The sequence below is a fragment of the Cherax quadricarinatus genome, chromosome 17, assembly GCF_038502225.1.
Source record: "Cherax quadricarinatus isolate ZL_2023a chromosome 17, ASM3850222v1, whole genome shotgun sequence".
Classification (NCBI taxonomy): domain Eukaryota; kingdom Metazoa; phylum Arthropoda; class Malacostraca; order Decapoda; family Parastacidae; genus Cherax; species Cherax quadricarinatus.
The window spans coordinates 6,074,725-6,102,592 of record NC_091308.1 but is presented as its reverse complement, the minus strand read 5'-3'; the positions used below and the strand labels follow the sequence as shown (position 1 = coordinate 6,102,592).

The following is a 27,868-nucleotide window of genomic DNA, read 5'->3' as shown; positions in this document are numbered from 1 at the left end:
AGAAAACTCAGAGGGGTGTGTGTATATATATGCTTGTGCATGCATGTATTGTGTGACCTAAGTGTAGGTAGAAGTAGCAAAATATACCTAAAATCCTGCATGTTTAAGAGACAGAAAAAAAGACACCAGCAATCCTACCATCATGTAAGACAAATACTGGCACATACACTCACTTGGCAGGACAGTAGTACCTCCCTGGGCAGTTGCTGTCTACCAACCTGCTACCTAGGCCCTTTTGTTCTGTTATTGAAAAATAAAAACAGTGGCATTGACAATTTTGTTAGACTTCTTAATTTTCTTTCAGGATTTGAACTAGACAGCATACACAGTGCTGAGAATCCAGTTGCAGCAGTAAACAAGGCTGAAGCAATATTTATTGGTGGAGGGAATAGTTTCCAACTTCTAAAATCACTTTATGATAACAATTTGATTGAGGCTATCCGCAAGAGAGTATTACTGGTAAGTAAGATGCCTTAATTGTTTCACTGCTGTTTAAGCCTTATTACATTTTTGGAAGTTCATTGAAAAATTTGCACCTTCAAACTGTATATTGTACAGGAGGGTCCTGCATATACAGCACTTTTTGGTGTTCCACATTTTCATTGACTTTAAATTGAGCCATTGTTCATTATGTTCAGTGCTTTTACCATTTTTCTGCTGTTTTCATACAACAGTTGCTTAAAGGGAGGGCGACTGGCACCATATTTTAATAAGGTAAGTACTGTATGTACTGTGTATTTATTTTACTTTTTTTATGCCTAGCTGTATTGAGCACTTAATATACGATGGTGTAAACATGTTACTATATTTATAGATGGGGTTGTAAAGGAAGTAAATGCTAGGGTGTTCGGGAGAGGGGTGGGATTAAATTATGGGGAATCAAATACAAAATGGGAATTGACACAGTTACTTTTTGCTGATGATACTGTGCTTATGGGAAATTCCAAAGAAAAATTGCAAAGGTTAGTGGACGAGTTTGGGAGTGTGTGTAAAGGTAGAAAGTGGAAAGTGAACATAGAAAAGAGTAAGGTGATGAGGGTATCAAATGATTTAGATAAAGAAAAATTGGATATCAAATTGGGGAGGAGGAGTATGGAAGAAGTGAATGTTTTCAGATATTTGGGAGTTGACGTGTCAACGGATGGATTTATGAAGGATGAGGTTAATCATAGAATTGATGAAGGAAAAAAGGCGAGTGGTGCGTTGAGGCATATGTGGAGACAAAAAAACGCTATCTATGGAGGCAAGGAAGGGAATGTATGAAAGTATAGTAGTACCAACACTCTTATATGGTTGTGAAGCTTGGGTTGTAAATGCCACAGTGAGGAGGTGGTGGAGATGCCCTGTCTAAGGACAATGTGTGGTGTGAATATTAAGCAGAAAATTCAAAGTGTGGAAATTAGGAGAAGGTGTGGAGTTAATAAAAGTATTAGTCAGAGGGCTGAAGAGGGGTTGTTGAGGTGGTTTGGTCATTTAGAGAGAATGGATCACAGTAGAATGACATGGAGAGCGCATAAATCTGTAGGGGAAGAAAGGCAGGGTAGGGGTCGTCCTCGAAAAGGTTGGAGGGAGGGGGTAAAGGAGGTTTTGTGGGCGAGGTGCTTGGACTTCCAGCAAGCGTGCGTGAGCGTGTTAGATAGGAGTGAATGGAGACGAATGGTATTTGGGACCTTGTGAGCTGTTGGAGTGTGAGCAGGGTAATATTTAGTGAAGAGATTCAGGGAAACCGGTTATTTTTATATAGCCGGACTTGAGTCCTGGAAATGGGAAGTACAGTGCCTGCACTTTAAAGGAGGGGTTTGGGATATTGGCAGTTTGGAGGGATATGTTGTGTATCTTTATATGTGTATGCTTCTAGACTGTTGTATTCTGAGCACCTCTGCAATAACAGTGATAATGTGCTAGTGTGGTGAAAGTGTTGAATGATGATGAAAGTATTTTCTTTTTGGGGATTTTCTTTCTTTTTTGGGTCACCCTGCCTCGGTGGGAGACGGCCGACTTGTTGAAAAAAAAAAAATATATATATATATATATATATATACATATATATATATATGTATATATATATATATATATATATATATATATATGTATTTATATATATATATATATATATATATATATATATATATATATATATATTTCTTTCTTTCAACACACCGGCCGTATCCCACCGAGGCGGGGTGGCCCAAAAGGAAAAACGAAAGTTTCTCCTTTTACATTTAGTAATATATACAGGAGAAGAGGTTACTAGCCCCTTGCTCCCGGCATTTTAGTTGCCTCTTACAACACGCATGGCTTACGGAGGAAGAATTCTGTTCCACTTCCCCATGGAGATAAGAGGAAATAAACAAGAATAAGAACTAGAAAGAAAATAGAAGAAAACCCAGAGGGGTGTGTATATATGTGCTTGTACATGTATGTGTAGTGTGACCTAAGTGTAAGTAGAAGTAGCAAGACGTACCTGAAATCTTGCATGTTCATGAGACAGAAAAAAGGACACCAGCAATCCTACCATCATGTAAAACAATTACAGGCTTTCGTTTTACACTCACTTGGCAGGACGGTATGTATATATATATATATATGTGTATATATATATGTGTATATATATATATATATGTATATATATATATATATATGTATATATATATATATATATATGTATATATATATATATATATATTGTATATATGTATATATATATATATATATATATATATATATATATATATATATATATATATATATATATATATATATATATATATATATATATATATATATATGTATATATATATGTATATATATATATATATATATATATATATATATATATATATATATATATAAAAGGTAGTAGGTTGGTAGACAGCAACCACCCAGGGAGGTACTACCGTCCTGCCAAGTGAGTGTAAAACGAAAGCCTGTGATTGTTTTACATGATGGTAGGATTGCTGATGTCTTTTGTCTGTCTCATAAATATGCAAGATTACAGGCATGTCTTGCTACTTCTACTTACACTTAGGTCACACTACACATACATGTACACATTTATTCATACACACTCATCTGAGTTTTCTTTGATTTTATCTTAATAGTTCTTGGTCTTATTAATTTTCCTTTTATATCCATGGGGAAGTGGAATAAGAATCTTTCCTCCGTAAGCCATGCGTGTTGTAAAAGTCAACTAAAATGCCGGGAACAATGGGCTAGTAACCCCTTTTCCTGTAAAGATTACTAAAAAGAATAAGAAGAAGAAAATTGTCAAAGTGGGAAGTCTGAATGTGCGTGGATGTTGTGCAGATGATAAGAAAGAGATGATTGTGGATGTTATGAATGAGAAGAAGCTGGATGTCCTGGCTTTAAGTGAAACAAAGCTGAAGGGGGTGGGAGAGTTTCAGTGGAGAGGAATAAATGGGATTAGGTCAGGGGTTTCAAATAGAGTTAGAGCTAAAGAAGGAGTAGCAATAATGTTGAAGGATAAGCTATGGCAGGAAAAGAGGGACTATAAATGTATTAATTCAAGGATTATGTGGAGTAAAATAAAGATTGGATGTGAAAAGTGGGTTATAATAAGCGTGTATGCACCTGGAGAAGAGAGAAGTGTAGAGGAGAGAGAGAGATTTTGGGAAATGTTGAGTGAATGCGTGGGGAGTTTTGAATCAAGTGTGAGAGTAATGGTGGTTGGGGATTTCAATGCTAAAGTGGGTAAAAATGTTATGGAGGGAGTAGTAGGTAAATTTGGGGTGCCAGGGGTAAATGTAAATGGGGAGCCTTTAATTGAGCTATGTGTAGAAAGAAATTTGGTAATAAGTAATACATATTTTATGAAAAAGAGGATAAATAAATATACAAGGTATGATGTAGCACGTAATGAAAGTAGTTTATTAGATTATGTATTGGTGGATAAAAGGTTGATGGGTAGGCTCCAGGATGTACATGTTTATAGAGGGGCAACTGATATATCGGATCATTATTTAGTTGTAGCTACAGTTAGAGTAAGAGGTAGATGGGAAAAGAGGAAGGTGGCAACAACAAGTAAGAGGGAGGTGAAAGTGTATAAACTAAGGGAGGAGGAAGTTCGGGTGAGATATAAGCGACTATTGGCAGAAAGGTGGGATAGTGCAAAGATGAGTAATGGGGGGGTTGAAGAGGGTTGGAATAGTTTTAAAAATGCAGTATTAGAATGTGGGGCAGAAGTTTGTGGTTATAGGAGGGTGGGTGCAGGAGGAAAGAGGAGTGATTGGTGGAATGATGAAGTAAAGGGTGTGATAAAAGAGAAAAAGGTAGCTTATGAGAGGTTTTTACAAAGCAGAAGTGTTATAAGAAGAGCAGAATATATGGAGAGTAAAAGAAAGGTAAAGAGAGTGGTGAGAGAGTGCAAAAGGAGAGCAGATGATAGAGTGGGAGAGGCACTGTCAAGAAATTTTAATGAAAATAAGAAAAAATTTTGGAGTGAGTTAAACAAGTTAAGAAAGCCAAGGGAAAATATGGATTTGTCAGTTAAAAACAGAGTAGGGGAGTTAGTAGATGGGGAGATGGAGGTATTAGGTAGATGGCGAGAATATTTTGAGGAACTTTTAAATGTTAAGGAAGAAACAGAGGCAGTAATTTCATGCACTGGTCAGGGAGGTATACCATCTTTTAGGAGTGAAGAAGAGCAGAATGTAAGTGTGGGGGAGGTACGTGAGGCATTACGTAAAATGAAAGGGGGTAAAGCAGCTGGAACTGATGGGATCATGACAGAAATGTTAAAAGCAGGGGGGGATATAGTGTTGGAGTGGTTGGTACTTTTGTTTAATAAATGTATGAAAGAGGGGAAGGTACCTAGGGATTGGCAGAGAGCATGTATAGTCCCTTTATATAAAGGGAAAGGGGACAAAAGAGACTGTAAAAATTATAGAGGAATAAGCTTACTGAGTATACCAGGAAAAGTGTACGGTAGGGTTATAATTGAAAGAATTAGAGGTAAGACAGAATGTAGGATTGCGGATGAGCAAGGAGGTTTCAGAGTGGGTAGGGGATGTGTAGATCAAGTGTTTACATTGAAGCATATATGTGAACAGTATTTAGATAAAGGTAGGGAAGTTTTTATTGCATTTATGGATTTAGAAAAGGCATATGATAGAGTGGATAGAGGAGCAATGTGGCAGATGTTGCAAGTATATGGAATAGGTGGTAAGTTATTAAATGCTGTAAAGAGTTTTTATGAGGATAGTGAGGCTCAGGTTAGGGTGTGTAGAAGAGAGGGAGACTATTTCCCGGTAAAAGTAGGTCTTAGACAGGGATGTGTAATGTCACCATGGTTGTTTAATATATTTATAGATGGGGTTGTAAAGGAAGTAAATGCTAGGGTGTTCGGGAGAGGGGTGGGATTAAATTTTGGGGAATCAAATTCAAAATGGGAATTGACACAGTTACTTTTTGCTGATGATACTGTGCTTATGGGAGATTCTAAAGAAAAATTGCAAAGGTTAGTGGATGAGTTTGGGAATGTGTGTAAAGGTAGAAAGCTGAAAGTGAACATAGAAAAGAGTAAGGTGATGAGGGTGTCAAATGATTTAGATAAAGAAAAATTGGATATCAAATTGGGGAGGAGGAGTATGGAAGAAGTGAATGTTTTCAGATACTTGGGAGTTGACGTGTCGGCGGATGGATTTATGAAGGATGAGGTTAATCATAGAATTGATGAGGGAAAAAAGGTGAGTGGTGCGTTGAGGTATATGTGGAGTCAAAAAATGTTATCTATGGAGGCAAAGAAGGGAATGTATGAAAGTATAGTAGTACCAACACTTTTATATGGGTGCGAAGCTTGGGTGGTAAATGCAGCAGCGAGGAGACGGTTGGAGGCAGTGGAGATGTCCTGTTTAAGGGCAATGTGTGGTGTAAATATTATGCAGAAAATTCGGAGTGTGGAAATTAGGAGAAGGTGTGGAGTTAATAAAAGTATTAGTCAGAGGGCAGAAGAGGGGTTGTTGAGGTGGTTTGGTCATTTAGAGAGAATGGATCAAAGTAGAATGACATGGAAAGCATATAAATCTATAGGGGAAGGAAGGCGGGGTAGGGGTCGTCCTCGAAAGGGTTGGAGAGAGGGGGTAAAGGAGGTTTTGTGGGCGAGGGGCTTGGACTTCCAGCAAGCGTGCGTGAGCGTGTTAGATAGGAGTGAATGGAGACGAATGGTACTTGGGACCTGACGATCTGTTGGAGTGTGAGCAGGGTAATATTTAGTGAAGGGATTCAGGGAAACCGGTTATTTTCATATAGTCGGACTTGAGTCCTGGAAATGGGAAGTACAATGCCTGCACTTTAAAGGAGGGGTTTGGGATATTGGCAGTTTGGAGGGATATGTTGTGTATCTTTATATGTGTATGCTTCTAGACTGTTGTATTCTGAGCACCTCTGCAAAAACAGTGATAATGTGTGAGTGTGGTGAAAGTGTTGAATGATGATGAAAGTATTTTCTTTTTGGGGATTTTCTTTCTTTTTTGGGTCACCCTGCCTCGGTGGGAGACGGCCGACTTGTTGAAAAAAAAAAAAAAATATATATATAATTATATATATATATATATATATATATATATATATATATATATATATATATATAATATATATATATATATATATATATATATATATATATGTATATATATATATATATATATATATATATATATATATATATATATATATATATATATATATATATATATATATATATATATATATATGCTACAAAGGAGAATGGTGAAGAACAGGAGGAGTTTGAGGTAATCAGTCCCTCAGCCTTGAGTTGATGTGGTCAGTCCATCAATCTTGTGGTCAGTCCATCAATCTTCTTTTCAAGATTGATGGACTGACCACATCGACTTAAGGCTGAGGTACTGATTACCTCAAACTCCTGTTCTTCACCATTCTCCTTTGTATGGACTGATGAAGCCAGTGTGTGGCAAAACATTTCCTCATTAAAGATACCCAAGTGTTGCACATGTGTCTAATTTATCAACTTGTCGGTTCTCTGAACCATTCATCTGCATTCCTGTCTGACACAGCAACATCTTGGGATCTTAATACAGGGAATTCTTCACTTGCCTAACCCTTGGGCATGACCTACTTCCACATTGGACAAATGTGATACCACCTACGACTGCTGCACCTCTCCTGCCTATGGTATGTAAGCTACTTCTCCGCAGATATGCTGTATTCTTTTCAAGATTGATGGACTGACCACATGACTCAAGGCTGAGGTTTTTTTTTTCTTGTATTCTTTTCAAGATTAATGGACTTACAACATCGACTCAAGGCTGAGGGACTGATTACCTCAAACTCCTCCTGTTCTTCACCATTCTCCTTTGTATGGACTGATGAAGCCACTGTGTGGCAAAACGTTTCCTCATTAAAAATACTCAAATGTTGCACATGTGTCTCATTTATCATCATATACACTCACCATAAATTATTATTTTATACATAAAGTACTGAAATCTGATGGGGTACTCACCTTGGCAAGTATTTCCTTTGGTTACCCTTCTTCTTGATGCTCTACTTACATTTCTTAGGCACAGATAAGGTTACATTATGGAGGGTGAAGTGGGTTTAGTGCTGGAAGATAGAAGAGTTGATTCTCTTTCACACTTGTTTAATGGCACTTGAGAATTTGGGGACATTGGACATGCCCATGCCATGAAGCTTAGGCTTAATAGCCTTCCATGTTTTTTCTGTTGGATTTAAATCTGGTAACTTGCCAGGCCAGTCATTATAAAATGATATATCACAATCATGTAGCCAGTCTTTCATGTCTGGCAGTGTGGCAAGGAGCACCTTCTTGCATGTAAAAGTTGCCCTATGGTACTTCTTGAAACTGGCAGTAAGTAGTCTGCTAAACCATATTTATATACATGTGTATAGAGGTACCAAAAAACTGACGCATGAAACACTGACTTTTTCTAAAAAAATGGAGGTATTAGAGGTGTTTAGCTTTGTGAGAATTTGCTTGTATGTAGTGACTCCATTTCTATAAGTAATTTGCTCTATGTGGTATAGTGTCACTCTTATATGATCACTCAAGCTCAACTTGATTTTTTTTTAACAATATATTTTTAAATATCACTCTAAACTGGTTTGTATTGACATTCATAAGAAACTTTTTATTTAAATTAGCAGATTTTTGTGTGGTAAATCCTCTGAGTATAATTGCAATAAAATCCTATGATTACTTTTCAATTTATGTCTTGTATCAATTCAAAATAAAACAGACACCCAGCCTGACAAACTTGTGTTGCACTGACACAAAACTGGGACCAAAGGTAGAGTAGAGTAGTAGCGAGATGTGTGTTAAATTTCATAATATGTATATCCGAATCTAAAGACAGGTTGATTAGATGGTGATATCAGGAGGAATGGAGGGTAAGAGGGAGGAGGATTATCATTGAATTTTAGACTTAAATTTTTTTTCATTTATTTTGGATCAATTTTTGATACATGGCTATGTGATGCCTATCTATTATGCTAATAATCTTTTGATTAAAATAATTGAAAAAATGGTTATATTTTTTATTTTAATTTTCTGTTTTTATATATTTTTATGACTGGTACATTTATGGTAAGTTAATTTTTTTTTTTCGTAAACGTAAGTCAAAAAATGTGGAAATTGCAAAGTCTCAGAACCAATTTTTGTTGTTCTTAAGGTTCACTTTGTGCACCATGATCCAGGAACACAACTTTCACATATAGCAAGGGACACTTCTACACCAACCAGGTTTATGCTCAAGCACAAGAAAACATCATTATTTAATGTTTACTCAAACTTAAGTACCTGCTAAGCAGGTGCAGAAATCTTTGCCATTTGCTTCTGCATAACAATTGAGATATGACGTTTTTTTCAGGAAGGAATTCCTTACATCGGGAGCAGTGCTGGCACCAACGTGGCAACAGTCAGCATCAGCACTACAAATGACATGCCCATTGTCTACCCTCCCAGCTTCAGTGCTCTAGCTCTTGTGCCATTCAACATCAACCCTCACTACATTGATGCAGACCCCTCAAGCACTCACATGGGGGTGGGTACTCTACTGGCATTAAAACTAACAACCAGTATAGTTTGTAGTTGTAGCTACTCAGTTTTAAGAGCACCTTAAATGATATTGTTTGTGGTTGTAGCTACTCTCTTAAGTTTTTAGAACACCTTAGAGGATAGGTTATAAAGCTGTGGAAGGATCAAGTTATTGTCATAAACTCATTGAATGGAACACTTAGGTGCAATTTTAACATTTGATGTTTAACATTAAGACTTTCTTAATCAGGCTTATCTAATGAACAAATTATTAAAGTACTGTATTGCTATATATTATGTTTAGTATGGGATGAGTTACACAATTAAAAAATTAAAACTAAAAAGTAACTGAGAGGCGTGACTTAATGTTGAGATGATACACTTGATGATAATAATAATAATAATAATAATAATAACAACAAGAAAAATAGTACCTGTAATGTATTAACCCTTAACCCTTTGGGGGTCGGCAGGTCCTCTCAGAGACTTGTTCTCAGGGTCGGCCAAATTTAAAAAAAAAAACAAAAAAAAATTTCTTATGAAAAGACAGAGAATCTTTTCCCGATCATAATGACACCAAAAGTATGAAATTTGATGGAAAACTTATGGAAATATGCTCTCGCGAAGTTAGCGGTTTCGACGATGTTTACACATCGACGATTTTGCCCTTTTTGAGCCCTATTTTCGGCCAATTCCAGTGTACTAGTCGACAAAAATCATAACTATTTCACTAGAACTCCATTTTTTCTATCGAATGAGTACAAGAAACCACCCATTTACCGATTTCAACTATCCAATACAGTGGTCAGAATTTAGCAATTTTGCCAGTTTCACACAGATTTCAAAAGATGCCAATTTCTGAATAGAGTCCAGAATAAACAAGAAAGACATTCCTGGCACTAAAATAACATTTCCGCTGTTCATTAGTCATGTTCCCACGCCCCTCTTACATTCTTTTGCTTTCCACTTTGAATTTTTATTCTCACAAAAAATAGAAGATTTACTGTTATGCAGACTACTGCATTAGTGTAGAAATGGTATAAATAATATCAGCGCACTTGTGAGAGAATATTAAACTCACCAGTTGACGTGCATTGGACGCTTAGCATGATTTGTTTACTTTTGATCTTTGGTAAAAATCGAACATTTCTGCTACTTTGAGCTCAATTTCAAGGTACTTTTCATTGTAAAATCAGTCAAAATCATCTCAATTTCTGTAATATGTCTTCCATTCTATAAAATGACACCAGGAAAACTAGAATACAACAATAAATACAATACGAAAATACAGTGCAAAGTCGCTGTTGTAATCCAAAAACACGGTAAAAGTTTTTTTTTCTCATTACTCACTGTGTGCTGCAGGATTTTTTTATACTATGCACACTGACCACATAGACCCATTCTTTCATATTTAGGCCTACCAGCTTTCTCTCACTAGATTTGACAGCGCTAGAATTTATGCATACTAGTACGTCAAAAACCTCTGCGCGTAAGCCATACTAGTACGGCTGAAACTCCGAAAGGGTTAAACGGTCCAAACATATATATACATTCTTACGTGTAGCGCCCCAAACGTATATATACATTTTAATTTTCCTGCCTCCAAATTTGGCACGATTGCCCTGAGATGCCTGGTCAGCATAGAATGGGTCTTAACACTCAGTGTGCACCATATTAAAAAAATCTGGGACCGCTTAGTACCTTGTGGGAGCGCCAGCTAAATTGAGGGCCAGCTAGAGCAAACAGTGCAGCAGACACCAAGGATTCACTGATGTAATGTCATATTAACACTCCTCTTTTAAGAGGAAAGTGATGTTAACCCCAAGTTTAGGGTCTGTTGATCTCTATCTCTGTATCTCTGTCTATCTCTGTCTACCTCTATCTATCTCTGTCTATTTGTGTCTTTGTCTATCTGTCTCTGTCTATCTGTCTCTGTCTATCTCAATCTGTCTTTGTCTATCTGTCTCACAGGTACACATAAATACAAGTATACATAGTGTAAATTACCTAGGATAACCCAAAAAATCCAGACAAAGTGCTATACTCTGCTTGAAGATGTGAGTAAACGTGATGACGCAGTCTTGTGGCTCTCTCTGAGACAGAGAGCTAGACAGATAGACAGGGAGCTTGACAGACAGACAGACAGGGAGCTTGACAGACAGACAGACATGTTTGTGTACCAGCGAAAACAAAGCAGGGCCGATGCTCATCAAATATCACCTCTAATCTTATCAAGTGTTATCACTGCACCCTGCATATGCTCATCAAATGTCAGCTCTTATCAAATGTTATCTCATCTTATCATGTCACTGTCAGGGGTGGACTTTGTTTTTCATGCTTCAAGAGAATTTATTACCTGTTATTATTATGTCATCTCCTCCTCCTCCTCCCTCCTCCTCACTCCTCCTCACTCCTCCTCACTCCTCCTCACTCCTCCTCCCTCCTCCTCCCTCCTCCTCCCTCCTCCTCCCTCCTCCTCCCTCCTCCTCCCTCCTCCTCCTCCCTCCTCCTCCTCCCTCCTCCTCCTCCTCCCTCCTCCTCCTCCCTCCTCCTCCCTCCTCCCTCCTCCTCCCTCCTCCTCCCTCCTCCTCCTCCCTCCTCCTCCTCCCTCCTCCTCCTCCCTCTTCCTCCCTCCTCCTCCCTCCTCCTCCCGCCTCCTCCTCCCTCCTCCCTCCTCCTCCCTCCTCCTCCTCCTCCTCCCTCCTCCTCCTCCCTCCTCCTCCTCCCTCTACAGGAGGGCCCCACTTATACGGCGGGTTAGGTTCCAGGCTACCGCCGTAAAGCGGAAACCGCCGTAAAGTGGAACACCCTTTTTTTCCACTTACAAATGCATACAAACACTAGATAACAAGTTTACACTAACATATATTATGTTAGCAATAGAACCAGGCATCAAAAAACAATAAAAAAATTACAATACACACACAGTGCACTCATTACTTACCTTAAAATATTTATAGTCTTAATCTAGGGTGAGACAAGTAGTATTTATTGTAAGAAATCAAGTGTGGTATGTATGGTGTCAGCCAGGCTACCATACCAGGCCACCCCACCCACACATACTAATCTATGATATTTAAGCATCCCAGAGCGATAAAATGTATATACAGTTCACTCATTACTTACCTTAAAATATAGGGTGAGATGAGTAGTATTTATTGTAAAATATCAAGTGTGGTATGTATGGTAGTCAGCCAGGCTACCATACCAGGCCACCCCACCCACACATACTATTCTATGATATTTAAGCATCCCTGAGCGATAAAATGTATATACAGTTCACTCATTACTTACCTTAAAATATAGGGTGAGATGAGTAGTATTTATTGTAAAAAATCAAGTGTGGTATGTATAGTAGTCAGCCAGGCTACCATACCAGAGAGAAAGAATGAGTGCATGAGAGAGGACAGGCGCAGAGTTATGTAAACAAACCAGGCGAAGGTAAGTTTTGTAAACAGTGTACACGTCTGGTTTGTGTACAAGTTACATTGTGTACAGGTTGTCTCTACATTGATACGGTAGAATAAATAAAGAAGAACACTCCCATTCTCATGTAACATCATTTTGAGAAGAAATGATGCTCTGAGTGAAGGCAATGGAAGTAAGTCACTCTGACTTTTTTGGGTTATCCTAGGTTCTCTACACATATGTTGTTATGTATTTATGTTATGTATCGTGTTTATTATATAATTTTGAAAAAAAATATCACGGATGGATTAATGAAAATGTGTATATTAACGTAATATACAACATTTAATGATACACTGAGCTCAGACAGCGTAAACAAACTGAACAGGTTGTGGACGATCACTCGGTCAGGCAAAATAGACGGTATTAATACGTGTCCAGTTTTAGTTCATTCATGTACATTTGTAAGAGTTTGTGAAACTTTTACCTTATAATATTTTTATTATTATTATAATAATTAAATCACGAAACAAATACTCTTACACTGTGTACAAGTTAGTAAAGAATTATAGCTATAAAGTGAAGGCATACGAAAGGAATATTTTTCTACAGTTATCCCTAGTAACAGGTGACGGGCTAGAGAAAACGTAATTCTTCCGACACTTTTACAAACCGTTTGGTAAACATCTCGTATATATTTGTATAAATTTTTATACTGTGGGTGCATGTATCATGTTTGTGTGTTACATAATGTGTTTCTTATATAATTTTGAAAAAAATATCATAGATAGATTAAGGGAAATGTCTATATTAACGTAATATGCGACATTAATGCGCCCAAGAGATTATTATTATTACTATTATTATTACTATTATTATTACTATTATTATTATTTATTTTTTTTTTTTTTTTATTATCACACTGGCCGATTCCCACCAAGGCAGGGTGGCCCGAAAAAGAAAAACTTTCACCATCATTCACTCCATCACTGTCTTGCCAGAAGGGTGCTTTACACTACAGTTTTTAAACTGCAACATTAACACCCCTCCTTCAGAGTGCAGGCACTGTACTTCCCATCTCCAGGACTCAAGTCCGGCCTGCCGGTTTCCCTGAATCCCTTCATAAATGTTACTTTGCTCACACTCCAACAGCACGTCAAGTATTAAAAACCATTTGTCTCCATTCACTCCTATCAAACACGCTCACGCATGCCTGCTGGAAGTCCAAGCCCCTCGCACACAAAACCTCCTTTACCCCCTCCCTCCAACCCTTCCTAGGCCGACCCCTACCCCGCCTTCCTTCCACTACAGACTGATACACTCTTGAAGTTATTCTGTTTCGCTCCATTCTCTCTACATGTCCGAACCACCTCAACAACCCTTCCTCAGCCCTCTGGACAACAGTTTTGGTAATCCCGCACCTCCTCCTAACTTCCAAACTACGAATTCTCTGCATTATATTCACACCACACATTGCCCTCAGACATGACATCTCCACTGCCTCCAGCCTTCTCCTCGCTGCAACATTCATTACCCATGCTTCACACCCATATAAGAGCGTTGGTAAAACTATACTCTCATACATTCCCCTCTTTGCCTCCAAGGACAAAGTTCTCTGTCTCCACAGACTCCTAAGTGCACCACTCACTCTTTTTCCCTCATCAATTCTATGATTCACCTCATCTTTCATAGACCCATCCGCTGACACGTCCACTCCCAAATATCTGAATACGTTCACCTCCTCCATACTCTCTCCCTCCAATCTGATATTCAATCTTTCATCACCTAATCTTTTTGCTATCCTCATAACCTTACTCTTTCCTGTATTCACCTTTAATTTTCTTCTTTTGCACACCCTACCAAATTCATCCACCAATCTCTGCAGCTTCTCTTCAGAATCTCCCAAGAGCACAGTGTCATCAGCAAAGAGCAGCTGTGACAACTCCCACCCTGTGTGTGATTCTTTATCTTTTAACTCCACGCCTCTTGCCAAGACCCTCGCATTTACTTCTCTTACAACCCCATCTATAAATATATTAAACAACCACGGTGACATCACACATCCTTGTCTAAGGCCTACTTTTACTGGGAAAAAATTTCCCTCTTTTCTACATACTCTAACTTGAGCCTCACTATCCTCGTAAAAACTCTTCACTGCTTTCAGTAACCTACCTCCTACACCATACACTTGCAACATCTGCCACATTGCCCCCCTATCCACCCTGTCATACGCCTTTTCCAAATCCATAAATGCCACAAAGACCTCTTTAGCCTTATCTAAATACTGTTCACTTATATGTTTCACTGTAAACACCTGGTCCACACACCCCCTACCTTTCCTAAAGCCTCCTTGTTCATCTGCTATCCTATTCTCCGTCTTACTCTTAATTCTTTCAATTATAACTCTACCATACACTTTACCAGGTACACTCAACAGACTTATCCCCCTATAATTTTTGCACTCTCTTTTATCCCCTTTGCCTTTATACAAAGGAACTATGCATGCTCTCTGCCAATCCCTAGGTACCTTACCCTCTTCCATACATTTATTAAATAATTGCACCAACCACTCCAAAACTATATCCCCACCTGCTTTTAACATTTCTATCTTTATCCCATCAATCCCGGCTGCCTTACCCCCTTTCATTTTACCTACTGCCTCACGAACTTCCCCCACACTCACAACTGGCTCTTCCTCACTCCTACAAGATGTTATTCCTCCTTGCCCTATACACGAAATCACAGCTTCCCTATCTTCATCAACATTTAACAATTCCTCAAAATATTCCCTCCATCTTCCCAATACCTCTAACTCTCCATTTAATAACTCTCCTCTCCTATTTTTAACTGACAAATCCATTTGTTCTCTAGGCTTCCTTAACTTGTTAATCTCACTCCAAAACTTTTTCTTATTTTCAACAAAATTTGTTGATAACAGCTCACCCACTCTCTCATTTGCTCTCTTTTTACATTGCTTCACCACTCTCTTAACATCTCTCTTTTTCTCCATATACTCTTCCCTCCTTGCATCACTTCTACTTTGTAAAAACTTCTCATATGCTAACTTTTTCTCCCTTACTACTCTCTTTACATCATCATTCCACCAATCGCTCCTCTTCCCTCCTGCACCCACTTTCCTGTAACCACAAACTTCTGCTGAACACTCTAACACTACATTTTTAAACCTACCCCATTCCTCTTCGACCCCATTGCCTATGCTCTCATTAGCCCATCTATCCTCCAATAGCTGTTTATATCTTACCCTAACTGCCTCCTCTTTTAGTTTATAAACCTTCACCTCTCTCTTCCCTGATGCTTCTATTCTCCTTGTATCCCATCTACCTTTTACTCTCAGTGTAGCTACAACTAGAAAGTGATCTGATATATCTGTGGCCCCTCGATAAACATGTACATCCTGAAGTCTACTCAACAGTCTTTTATCTACCAATACATAATCCAACAAACTACTGTCATTTCGCCCTACATCATATCGTGTATACTTATTTATCCTCTTTTTCTTAAAATATGTATTACCTATAACTAAACCCCTTTCTATACAAAGTTCAATCAAAGGGCTCCCATTATCATTTACACCTGGCACCCCAAACTTACCTACCACACCCTCTCTAAAAGTTTCTCCTACTTTAGCATTCAGGTCCCCTACCACAATTACTCTCTCACTTGGTTCAAAGGCTCCTATGCATTCACTTAACATCTCCCAAAATCTCTCTCTCTCCTCTGCATTCCTCTCTTCTCCAGGTGCATACACGCTTATTATGACCCACTTCTCACATCCAACCTTTACTTTAATCCACATAATTCTCGAATTTACACATTCATATTCTCTTTTCTCCTTCCATAACTGATCATTTAACATTACTGCTACCCCTTCCTTTGCTCTAACTCTCTCAGATACTCCAGATTTAATCCCATTTATTTCCCCCCACTGAAACTCTCCTACCCCCTTCAGCTTTGTTTCGCTTAGAGCCAGGACATCCAACTTCTTTTCATTCATAACATCAGCAATCATCTGTTTCTTGTCATCCGCACTACATCCACGCACGTTTAAACAACCCAGTTTTATAAAGTTTTTCTTCTTCTCTTTTTTATTAAATGTATACAGGAGAAGGGGTTACTAGCCCATTGCTCCCGGCATTTTAGTCGCCTCATACGACACGCATGGCTTACGGAGGAAAGATTCTTTTCCACTTCCCCATGGACAATAGAAGAAATAAAAAAGAACAAGAGCTATTTAGAATAAGGAGAAAAACCTAGATGTATGTATATATATATATGCATGTGCGTGTCTGTGAAGTGTGACCAAAGTGTAAGTAGGAGTAGCAAGATATTCCTGTTATCTAGCGTGTTTATGAGACAGAAAAAGAAAACCAGCAATCCTACCATCATGCAAAACAGTTACAGGTTTTTGTTTCACAGTCATCTGGCAGGACGGTAGTACTTCCCTGGGTGGTTGCTGTCTACCAACCTACTACTATTATTATTATTATTATTATTATTATTATTATTATTATTATTATTGCATCAAGAGTAGAGAGACTCTTAGTGATTTTAATGTGTACCTACATGCCAGCACAGTGTGTAAGTTTATTTAGGTACAGGTGTACACAAGTTTAATTATCAAGTACAATACATGAGAATACCAAGAAACAATTAACCCCAGAGGATTTGCCACACAGGATAACCCAAAAAAGTCAGTGTCATCGAAGACTGTCTAACTTATTTCCATTGGGGTCCTTAATCTTGTCTCCCAGGATGCAACCCACACAAGTCGACTAACACCCAGGTGAACAGGGAAAAATGCCTGGAACTAGTGCTCATATTGGTGAATTTAAAGCCAGCAAAGGTTGGTTTGAGAGATTTAAGAATCGTAGTGGCATACACAGTGTGATAAGGCCTGTTCTGGAAGAAAATGCCAAACAGGACCTACAGTACTCAGGAGGAAAAGGCACTCCCAGGACACAGTGTCTCATCAGTCATTGCTGCATCTTCAATAAAGGTAAGTGTCATTTATTCTTCATTTAGTAGACTAGTACATGCACAATATATACTGTGCATGTACTACTCTACTATTGTGCATGTATCCTTCTCTTTGTGTGTGGGAAAATGTATATTTCATGTGGTAAAATTTTTTTTTTCATACTTTTGGGTGTCTTGCACGGATTAATTTGATTTCCATTATTTCTTATGGGGAAAATTCATTCACATAGCGATTATTTCGCATAACAATTACCCCTCTTGCACGGATTAAAATCGTTAACCGGGGGTCCACTGTACATATAAAACATACAATAACTTTAAAACACTTGAAATTTTGGAAAGTTTCCAGACATAATAAGGAGATGTGCTCAGGGAGAATGTAAACAAACTCGGTGGGCAGCTGTGACCGTATTAGAAAGACAGGTGGGGGGAGCCGTATAGCGAGTTTTGGTCATAATTTGAAATGTCCGTATTAGCGGAACGCCGTAAAGCGAACCGCCGTAAAGCGGGGCCCTGCTGTACTTCCACATATCCAAAACATTGCTGGGACATATAAATACTTTGTATATATTCCAAGACAATAACAAATGGCCAAGGCAGGTGTAAATGTAAACCTGTCAATGTGTTTGTGACAATTTGAGTACAGTTTCAGTACCTAATACTAGTGTCAGAACAAAGAATGGTTATGAAATGACAAGAACTACTATAAACTGTAATTATCAGAACATAAAAATTATATAAAATGATATGAAAATAGTAAAAAAGGTATATCGGCAAAACTTCTTCAAGTGGCAGGACTCGATGTTGCCATCACGTGAGCATCCAGTGCCAATTTCTCGGCCTCATATCTCTGTAATTACTGACCCTAATTTTTTTTATTCTAAAACACTTAAAAAATATATGCTCTTTTTTTTCTATAAAAAAAAAATTTACCCCCTCCCTCCAGCCCTTCCTAGGCCGACCCCTACCCCACCTTCCCTCCACTTCAGATTTATACACTCTTGAAGTCATTCTGTTTTGTTCCACTCTCTCTACATGTTTGAACCACCTCAACAACCCCTCCTCAGTCCTCTGGATAATAGTTTTGGTAATCCCACACCTTTTCCTAATTTCTGAACTACGAATTCTCTGCATTATATTCACACCACACATTACCCTCAGACATAACATCTCCACTGCCTCCAGCCTTCTCCTCGTTGCAACATTCATCACCCATGCTTCACACCCATACAAGAGTGTTGGTACAACTATACTCTCGTACTTTCCCCTTTTTGCTTCCACGGACAAAGTTCTTTGCCTCCACAGACTCCTAAGTGCACCACTCACCCTTTTCCCCTCATCAGTTCTGTGATTCACCTCATCCTTCATAGACCCATCTCCTAAATATCTGAATACATTCACCTCCTCCATACTCTCTCCCTCCAATCTGATATCCAGTCTCTCGTCACCTAATCTTTTTGTTATCCTCATTACCTTACTCTTTCCTATATACACTTTTAATTTTCTTCTTTTACATACCCTACCAAATTCATCCACCAACCTCTGCAACTTCTCTTCAGAATCTCCCAAAATCACCGTGTCATCAGCAAAGAGCAGCTGTGACAACTCCCACTTTGTGTTTGATTCTTTATCTTTTAACTCCACACCTCTTGCCAAGACCCTAGCATTCACTTCTCTTACAATCCCATCTATAAATATATTGAACAACCACGGTGACATCACACATCTCTGTCTAAGGCCTACTTTTACTTGGAAATAATCTCCCTCTCTCCTACATACTCTAACCTGAGCCTCACTATCCTTGTAAAAACTCTTCACTGCTTTCAGTAACCTACCTCCTATACCATACACCTGCAACATCTGCCACATTGCCCCCCTATCCACCCTGTCATATGCCTCTTCTAAATCCATAAATGCCACAAAAACCTCTTTACCCTTATCTAAATACTGTTCACCTATATGTTTCACTGTAAACACTTGATCTACACACCCCCTACCTTTCCGAAAGCCTCCTTGTTCATCTGCTATCCTACTCTCTGTCTTTACTCTTAATTCTTTCAATAGTAACTCTACCATACGCTTTACCAGGTATACTCAACAGACTTATTCCCCTATAATTTTTGCACTCTCTTTTATCCCCTTTGCCTTTATACAAAGGAACTATGCATGCTCTCTGCCAATCCCTAGGTACCTTACCCTCTTCCATACATTTATTAAATAATAGCACCAACCACTCCAAAACTACATCCCCTCCTGCTTTTAGCATTTCTATCTTTATCCCATCAATCCCAGCTGCCTTACCCTCTTTCATTCTACCCACTGCCTCACAAACTTCCCCCACATTCACAACTGGCTCTTCCTCACTCCTACAAGATGTTATTCCTCCTTGCCCTATACACGAAATCACAGCTTCCCTGTCTTCATCAACATTTAACAATTCCTCAAAATATTCCCTCCATCTTCCCGATACCTCTAATTCTTCATTTAATAACTCTCCTCTCCTATTTTTAACTGTCAAATCCATTTTTGTTCCCTAGGCTTCCTCAACTTATTAATCTCACTCCAAAACTTTTTCTTATTTTCAACAAAATTTGTTTATAACATCTCACCCACTGTCTCATTTGGTCTCTTTTTACTTTGCTTCACCACTCTCTTAGCCTCTCTTTTCCTCTCCATATACTCTTCCCTCCTTGTATCACTTCTACTTTGTAAAAACCTCTCATATGCTAACTTTTTCTCCCTTACTACTCTCTTTACATCATCATTCCACCAACCGCTCTTCTTCCCTCCCGCACCCAGTTTCCTGTAACCACAAACTTCTGCTGAACACTCTAACACTACATTCTTAAACCTACCCCATACATCTTCGACCCCATTGCCTATACTCTCACTAGCCCATCTGTCCGAATGTATAGGAACCTTTGAACCAAGTGAGAGAGTAATTGTGGTAGGGGACCTAAATGCTAAAGTAGAAGAAACATTTAGAGAGTGTGTGGTAGGTAAGTTTGGGGTGCCAGGTGTAAATGATAATAGGAGCCCTTTGATTGAACTTTGTATAGAAAGGGGTTTAGTTATAAGTAATACGTATTTTAAGAAATAGAGGATAAATAAGTATACAAGATATGTTGTAGGGCATAATGACAGTAGTTTGTTGGACTATGTATTGGTAGATAAAAGACTGTTGAGTAGACTTCAGGATGTACTTGTTTGTAGAGGGGCCATAGATATATCAGATCACTTTCTAGTTGTAGCTACAGTGAGATTAAAAGTATATGGGATACAAGGAAAATAGAAGCAGCAAGTAAGAGAGAGGTGAAGGTGTATAAACTAAAAGAGGAGACAGTTAGGGTAAGATATAAACAACTATTGAAGGATAGACTCTTCTTGTATTCAACATTATTATTCTTAGGTAGTATGTTGGTAGACAGCAACTGCCCAGGGAGGTACAACTATCCTGTCAAATAAGTGTAAAGCAGAAGCCTGTAATTGTTTTACATGATGGTTTCATATACATGCAAGATTTCAGGTATGTCTTGCTACTTCTACTTACACTTAGGTCACACTACATATGCATGTACAAGCATATGTATAAACCCCTATAGGTTTTCTTCTGTTTTCTTACTAGTTCTTGTTCTTGTTTATTTCCTTTTATCTCCAAGGGGAAGTGGAACAGAATTCTTCCTCCATAAGCCATGCATATTGTAAGAGGTGACTAACTTACCGGGAGGAAGGAACTAGTAACCCCTTTCTCCTGTATACATTACTAAGTTAAAAAAAAGAAACTTTCTTTTTTCTTTTTAGGCCACCCTGCTGGTTTGTTGAAAGAAGAGCTTTATTATTGATATTTAAGATTTTTTTTTTTTTTTTTTTTTTTTCAACAAACCGGCCTTATCCCACCAAGGCAGGGTGGCCCAAAAAGAAAAACGAAAGTTTTTCTTTTTAAATTTAGTAATTTGAACAGGAGAAGGGGTTACTAGCCCCTTGCTCCCGGCATTTTAGTCGCCTCTTACAACACGCATGGCTTACAGAGGAAGAATTCTGTTCCACTTCCCCATGGAGACAAGAGGAAATAAACAAGAATAAGAACTAGAAAGAAAATAGAAGAAAACCCAGAAGGGTGTGTATATATGTGCTTGTACATGTGTGTGTAGTGTGACCTAAGTGTAAGTAGAAGTAGCAAGACATACCTGAAATCTTGCATGTTCATGAGACAGAAAAAAGGACACCAGCAATCCTACCATCATGTAAAACAATTACAGACTTTCGTTTTACACTCACTTGGCAGGACGGTAGTACCTCCCTGGGCGGTTGCTGTCTACCAACCTACTACCTAGGATTTAAGATTCTTCTTCTTCTTTCAACACACCGGCTGCATCCCACCAAGGCGGGGTGGCCCAAAAGGAAAAACGAAAGTTTCTCCTTTTACATTTAGTAATATATACAGGAGAAGAGGTTACTAGCCCCTTGCTCCCGGCATTTTAGTCGCCTCTTACAACACGCATGGCTTACAGAGGAAGAATTCTGTTCCACTTCCCCATGGAGATAAGAGGAAATAAACAAGAATAAGAACTAGAAAGAAAATAGAAGAAAACCCAGAAGGGTGTGTATATATGTGCTTGTACATGTGTGTAGTGTGACCTAAGTGTAAGTAGAAGTAGCAAGACATACCTGAAATCTTGCATGTTCATGAGACAGAAAAAAGGACACCAGCAATCCTACCATCATGTAAAACAATTACAGACTTTCGTTTTACACTCACTTGGCAGGACGGTAGTACCTCCCTGGGCGGTTGCTGTCTACCAACCTACTACCTAGGATTTAAGATTATAACGGATTATTAAACTGCTTTGTTTCTCGCATATGCCACCTATAATGTTATGCTTGAATTTTTATGAAAAACCTCTTTGTTTACATCCATATTTTCAAAAATTCAGCCCTAAAGACTTTTCAATTTTCTAATATAACCACTTGTTTACTGCCACTTTTCTGCATCCATTCTAATCCTGAGAAGTTCTATTTCTCACTGAATTTGACAACAGATCATAAATTTGTTGGAAGCCAACTTATCTTAATTGCCAAAACAGCCTAAGAGTCCTGAAAGTTTTATCAACATGTAGTGTGACCATGGTTTTTTTTATTAAAGATTTTAACACTTCACAGAACATATCATGTACAAGACAGTGCATAAATATACTTTTGTGTCTGTCAGGAAACTCGAGAGGGAAGGATCAACCAGTACCATGAGATTCCAGATGCACCACCAGTGCTTGGCCTGCGAGAAGGATCATTACTGCATGTGACTGGTCAGTCAGCTGTGCTGAAGGGTTTACACTCAGCTCGACTTTTTAGACCGTAAGTAAGATGCCCGATTGGCAGCTTTTGTTTAATCTTTGTTTGGGTGGAGGAGAAGTGAGGCATGAGGAATTAAGGGTAATTTTAAGTTTCACTATGAGGTATGGGTGGGATAATGCAGTTTACAGGGTCATTTGAATTGATATATGAATGCTGTTCTATGGATGTTGTTTCCTTGTTTGAGTCACCCTTCCTTGGTGGGAAAGACCCACCAAGGAAGGGTATGGTTTGTTTGCAATCGTGTCATTATGATTTCGTGAGTCATGGTAAAAAAAGTTTAATGTAAGAGTAGCTGCAGTGATAAGAGAAGAGTAGGAATAAATCTAGGTGAATATTAAAACTAATTATGAGGTGCTATCAGAGAGTTCTTGGACTGCTGCAGGAAAAAATATATAGGCTAACCTAATCACTTAGTTGAAAGGGGCTGTTAGTGTACAACAGTATTCCAGCCTAGAGGGAACAAGAGATTTAACCCTTAAACTGTGTCCAACTTACTAGTATGCAAATGCTGTCTATGTATCCAGCTTACTAGCATGTTTATTTTTTTGTACCCACAGATCTGCCACCTGCCAATACTTTTTATCTCAGCACAGCTCTTTGTGCCTTCTTCCATCTATTCATCCATTTGAAAAAAATCTAAGGCCAGCAGGGTCCAGACAGCATATCATGGTTAACTACTCAGAAGTAAACAATGAACCAGGGGCTATTGTTCCACCACCAGCTTTCTTTCCTGCTAACAGTTTGTGCAAGTGGCACAAAGATGACTTATTCATTCCAGATTCATTACAGTTTCATGATACTAATGGTAGAAAATGCAGGCACAAAGCACACAGGTATATTTAACTTAGGATAATCCAGTGAAGTCAAACAATGTGAATAATTTCCATGTTTTGAGGAGTATTACACTGAAACAATTCTAAGTACAGTATTCATTGTACATAGTCTTAGAAGATAAAAATAGAATAAAAGCAGTTATACAGTATAGTGGAACCTTGGCTTATGAATGCCCCACCATGCGAATTTTTCAGTATACGAACAGTCACTCGGTTGATTTTTTGCTTCTGGATATAAACAAAGTTTCAGGATGTAAACTTCCTCCTCAAGGGAGGTTCCTTGGTGAGGGGCTCTTGATCTAGGGAATTGGATCTGTGCTCCAGTTCCCTAAATTAATAAAAAAAAATAATAATTTTTATTCTTAGTATTATAATACGTACGTTCTACTACTACTAATAATAATACGGATAGTATAATAATATAATAATAATATACAGTGGACCCCCGCTTTACGATCACCTCCCAATGCGACCAATTATGTAAGTGTACTTATGTAAGTGCGTTTGTACGTGAATGTTTGGGGGTCTGAAATGGACTAATCTAATTCACAATATTCCTTATGGGAACAAATTCATTCAGTACTGGCACCTGAACATACTTCTGGAATGAAATAATATCGTAAACCGGGGGTCCACTGCACTAGGTAGTAGGTTGGTAGACAGCAACTGCCTAGGGTGGTACTACCATCCTACCAAGTGAGTGTAAAACGAAATCCTGTAATTGTTTTACACGATGGTAGGATTGCTGGTGTCCTCTTTTCTATCTCATAAACATGCAAGATTTTCAGGTAAGTCTTGCTACTTCTACTTACACTTAAGTCACACTACACATACATGTACAAACATTTATATACACACCCTCTGGGTTTTCTTCTATTTTCTTTCTAGTTCTTGTTCTTGTTTATTTCCTCTTATCTCCATGGGGAAGTGGAACAGAATTCTTCCTCTGTAAGCCATGCGTGTTGTAAGAGGCAACTAAAATGCCGGGAGCAAGGGGCTAGTAACCCCTTCTCCAGTATATATTACTAAATGTAAAAGGAGAAACTTTCGTTTTTCCTTTTGGGCCACCCTGCCTCGGTGGGATACGGCCGGTTTGTTGAAAGAAAGAAGAATAATAATATATAATAATACGTATACTAATAATATAATACGTAATACTATAATAATAATTATAATAATACATACATAATAAGTGAGCTTCAGAATGCCACCACGAGATGGCAGAGTGAATATCAAAACAACACTCACCAGTGCACGTGTGCTTACGAAGCTTACCTCATGGCGGAAGGAATTCTCGTGTTTTCCTATGTTTCATGCAGTTATTTTGCCAAATTTCTTCTTTCTAACCATGGGGCCTAAGAAAGCAAGTGCAAAGGACAGTGCTGAGAAGAAAAAGAGGATGATTTCCATGGAATTAAAGCAGGAAATCATAGATAAACACAAACTAGGTGCAACGGTTAAGGACTTGGTGTGTGAGTACCAGCATAGCAGTTCTACAATATGTACAATACTAAAGCAGAATGAGTCTATAAAGGCTATATCGGACAGTTTTTTATTGAAATGCCCTGCAGATGAAAGTGTGAAAAGCATGGAGAAAAAGCCAAAAATCAGTGAATAGTGAAGTGCGATAAAAATAAAAATTGTAGCATTTAAGTTCATTGATTAAGTGTAGCATTAAGAGTGTAACAATTAAGTTAAGCAATTAAGTGATAGAAGAAGGACGAAATGAAATGAACTCCTGACAGCATACGTCACTCTGCATATCTTTTCCACCATCAACCTATGCCAGCATTTCTTCTCCAAGGTAAATGGTGTACGTACACCAGTTTATTTCTACATTATGTTTTCCTTATGAAAGTAGTGATCTCATGCAGTTAGCCTCACAAACTCCATTTTCTCTTATAATAACACCTCTGAAGGGGAAGCATGGGAAGACGTTTTCATAGCAGGAGCAAGAATGCCCATGACCATTCTCCTCCGCCACCGTCATCACTAGCCACATACATAATAACCTATTTTATTCATTCTAGAGTGTATATCAGGTTTCTATGTTATTTATATTGTTTATTATGTCATAGTAGATGAATTGTGATAAATAAATTAGCCATAAAGTTGATATTAGCATCATATTGAAGTACAGTGGACCCTTGGTTATTATAATTAATCCGTTCCAGAGAATGTGACTAAAGCCGAATTTGATGATTTCCGAATTCATTATCCTCATAAGAAATAATGTAAATCCAATTAATCTGTTCCAGCCGCCCAAAAGTATTAAAAAAATTTTTTTACATGAAATACACATTTACCTACACAAAAAACAATGAGACATGAAAAATAAAACAATAATAACAGGACACTTTCTTTTATTCAAGAAGCTTCTTAGTGTATTGAAGATAGGAGGAGGGGAGAGGATGGAGAAATTACTGCTTGGAAGGGGAATCTCCTTCCATAAAGACTTCAGGTACCAAGTCTTTTTCCGAGGTTACTTCCCTTCTTTATTTTTTAATGCCACTAGGACCAGCTTGAGAGTCACTGGACCCCTGTTGCTTAAAAAAGTGTTCCAGAGAGGTCTGTTTCTGGCATATGTTAGGAATTGTGGCGGCAGCAGGGAAGTGTCTTGGGAGACAGGACGAGATAGTCCTTCAATATGACACTAATATCAACTCTACGGCTTATTTATCTAGCACAATTCATCTAATATGACATAATAAACAATATTAATAACATAGAAACATGATATATACTCTAGAATGAATAAAATATGTCATTACATATGTGACAAGTGTTGTGTTTGTTGTTGGGTGTATAAGGGCCACTGAAAGATGAGCCTTACATAGTGGTGGTGATGGCAGCAGCAGAGGCAGTGGTGTTATTCAGTAGCCCTATATACCTCCAACAACATTGAAGAGTCAGTTTCATGCCGTCCTTTTTATATCAATTAATCGCTTAACTTACTTGCTACACTGTTAATGATACACTTTATCGCTGGCTGGCACTATAGCCTTTATTGACTCCTGCTGCTATAGTATTGTACATATTGCAGAATCACTGAAGAAGGCACATTCTCCCCTCTCTCTCAGCCCTTTACCAAAGGGCTGGGTGGCACTAGGAACTTTCTTTGGACCCATGGTGGCTTATTTAGCAGTTGCAAGCACTAAAAAGAATGGAAAAATACGAAATGTATCGTATGAACGCATGGGATCATGTTCACTGGCTGATAAACAATGCCACACTGAGTGTTGGGCCGCTGTTGGCATGCGGAGGCATTTGGGACGAATGACTATTACCGAGCTCAGTGATGATCACCGAGCCAATATTTTGACGAAAAAGCTTTACGATTTCCGAATATTTCGAAACCCAATGACTACGATATCCAGGGGTCCACTGTATTTTGTCGTGCTTCCTGAGAGCAGGAATTCCACTGGAATGGGTTAATGTCATTTCATTTAATTTGACCCGGCATACGAATAAATTGGGATACGAACAAGGTCACAAAACAGATAAAATTCTTAAGCCGAGGTTCCACTGCGGCCGTGCGGACGTGCTGCGCAGTAGCTCCTGATTGAGTTGGCTTTTGCACAGTGTTGACGTGTACTTGGCTCTGTGAAGACCTGTTTGCGCGCTCTCTAGAATTGAAGCAAGATGCCCTCCATCGAGCAACTTTACCAACAGCTTAAGGAAGAATTGAGGATGGCGAATATGGAAATTTGGCGACTGACCGAGGAAAACAAAAAGATTCGTAGTAGTCCTCCTGTTTTGAGTCCTCAGGTCAAGAAGGGAAACCGGTCAGTGGCTGGACAGCAGGGAAAGAAGTTGACGATCAAGAAGATGAATGGAAAGGTAGAAACGATGAAGAAGAAAGAGACTGCCGTGGAAACTGTTGTGGAAACATCTAATACATTCTCAGTGCTACCCGACGAATGTGAGTCGACTACTGAGAACGTCACGACGAACGACACCAAGGAAGGTACGAATATTGTTGTTGTTGGGGATAGCCAAGTAAAGTATATGGATAGGGCGTTCTGCTTGAAGGACAGGAGTAGGAGACAGAGAGTTTGCTTTCCTGGGGCTGGGATGGAGGATATTGTTAGCCGTCTGGATGACATCATGAGAGGTAATGGGAGTAATCCTATTATCTGTCTCAGTGCTGGAGGCAACGATGTTGGCAGACGTAGGAGTGAAGACCTGATTAGCAGGTATAGGTCAGCAATAGAAATAATTAGGA

General features: G+C 38.6%; 1 protein-coding gene across 5 annotated transcripts in view; it reads left to right on the top strand.

The window, feature by feature from the left end:
* Window positions 1-27,868, top strand: part of LOC128699224 (alpha-aspartyl dipeptidase) — a 75,002-nt gene that overhangs the window by 34,941 nt on the left and 12,193 nt on the right. For all 5 annotated transcript variants that reach the window (XM_070085762.1, XM_070085763.1, XM_070085766.1 and 2 more), the window contains exons 4-6: window positions 305-459; window positions 8,886-9,059; window positions 22,668-22,810. In XM_070085762.1, coding sequence (XP_069941863.1) covers window positions 305-459; window positions 8,886-9,059; window positions 22,668-22,810 — 472 coding nt within the window. The remainder of the gene's footprint in view (window positions 1-304; window positions 460-8,885; window positions 9,060-22,667; window positions 22,811-27,868) is intronic.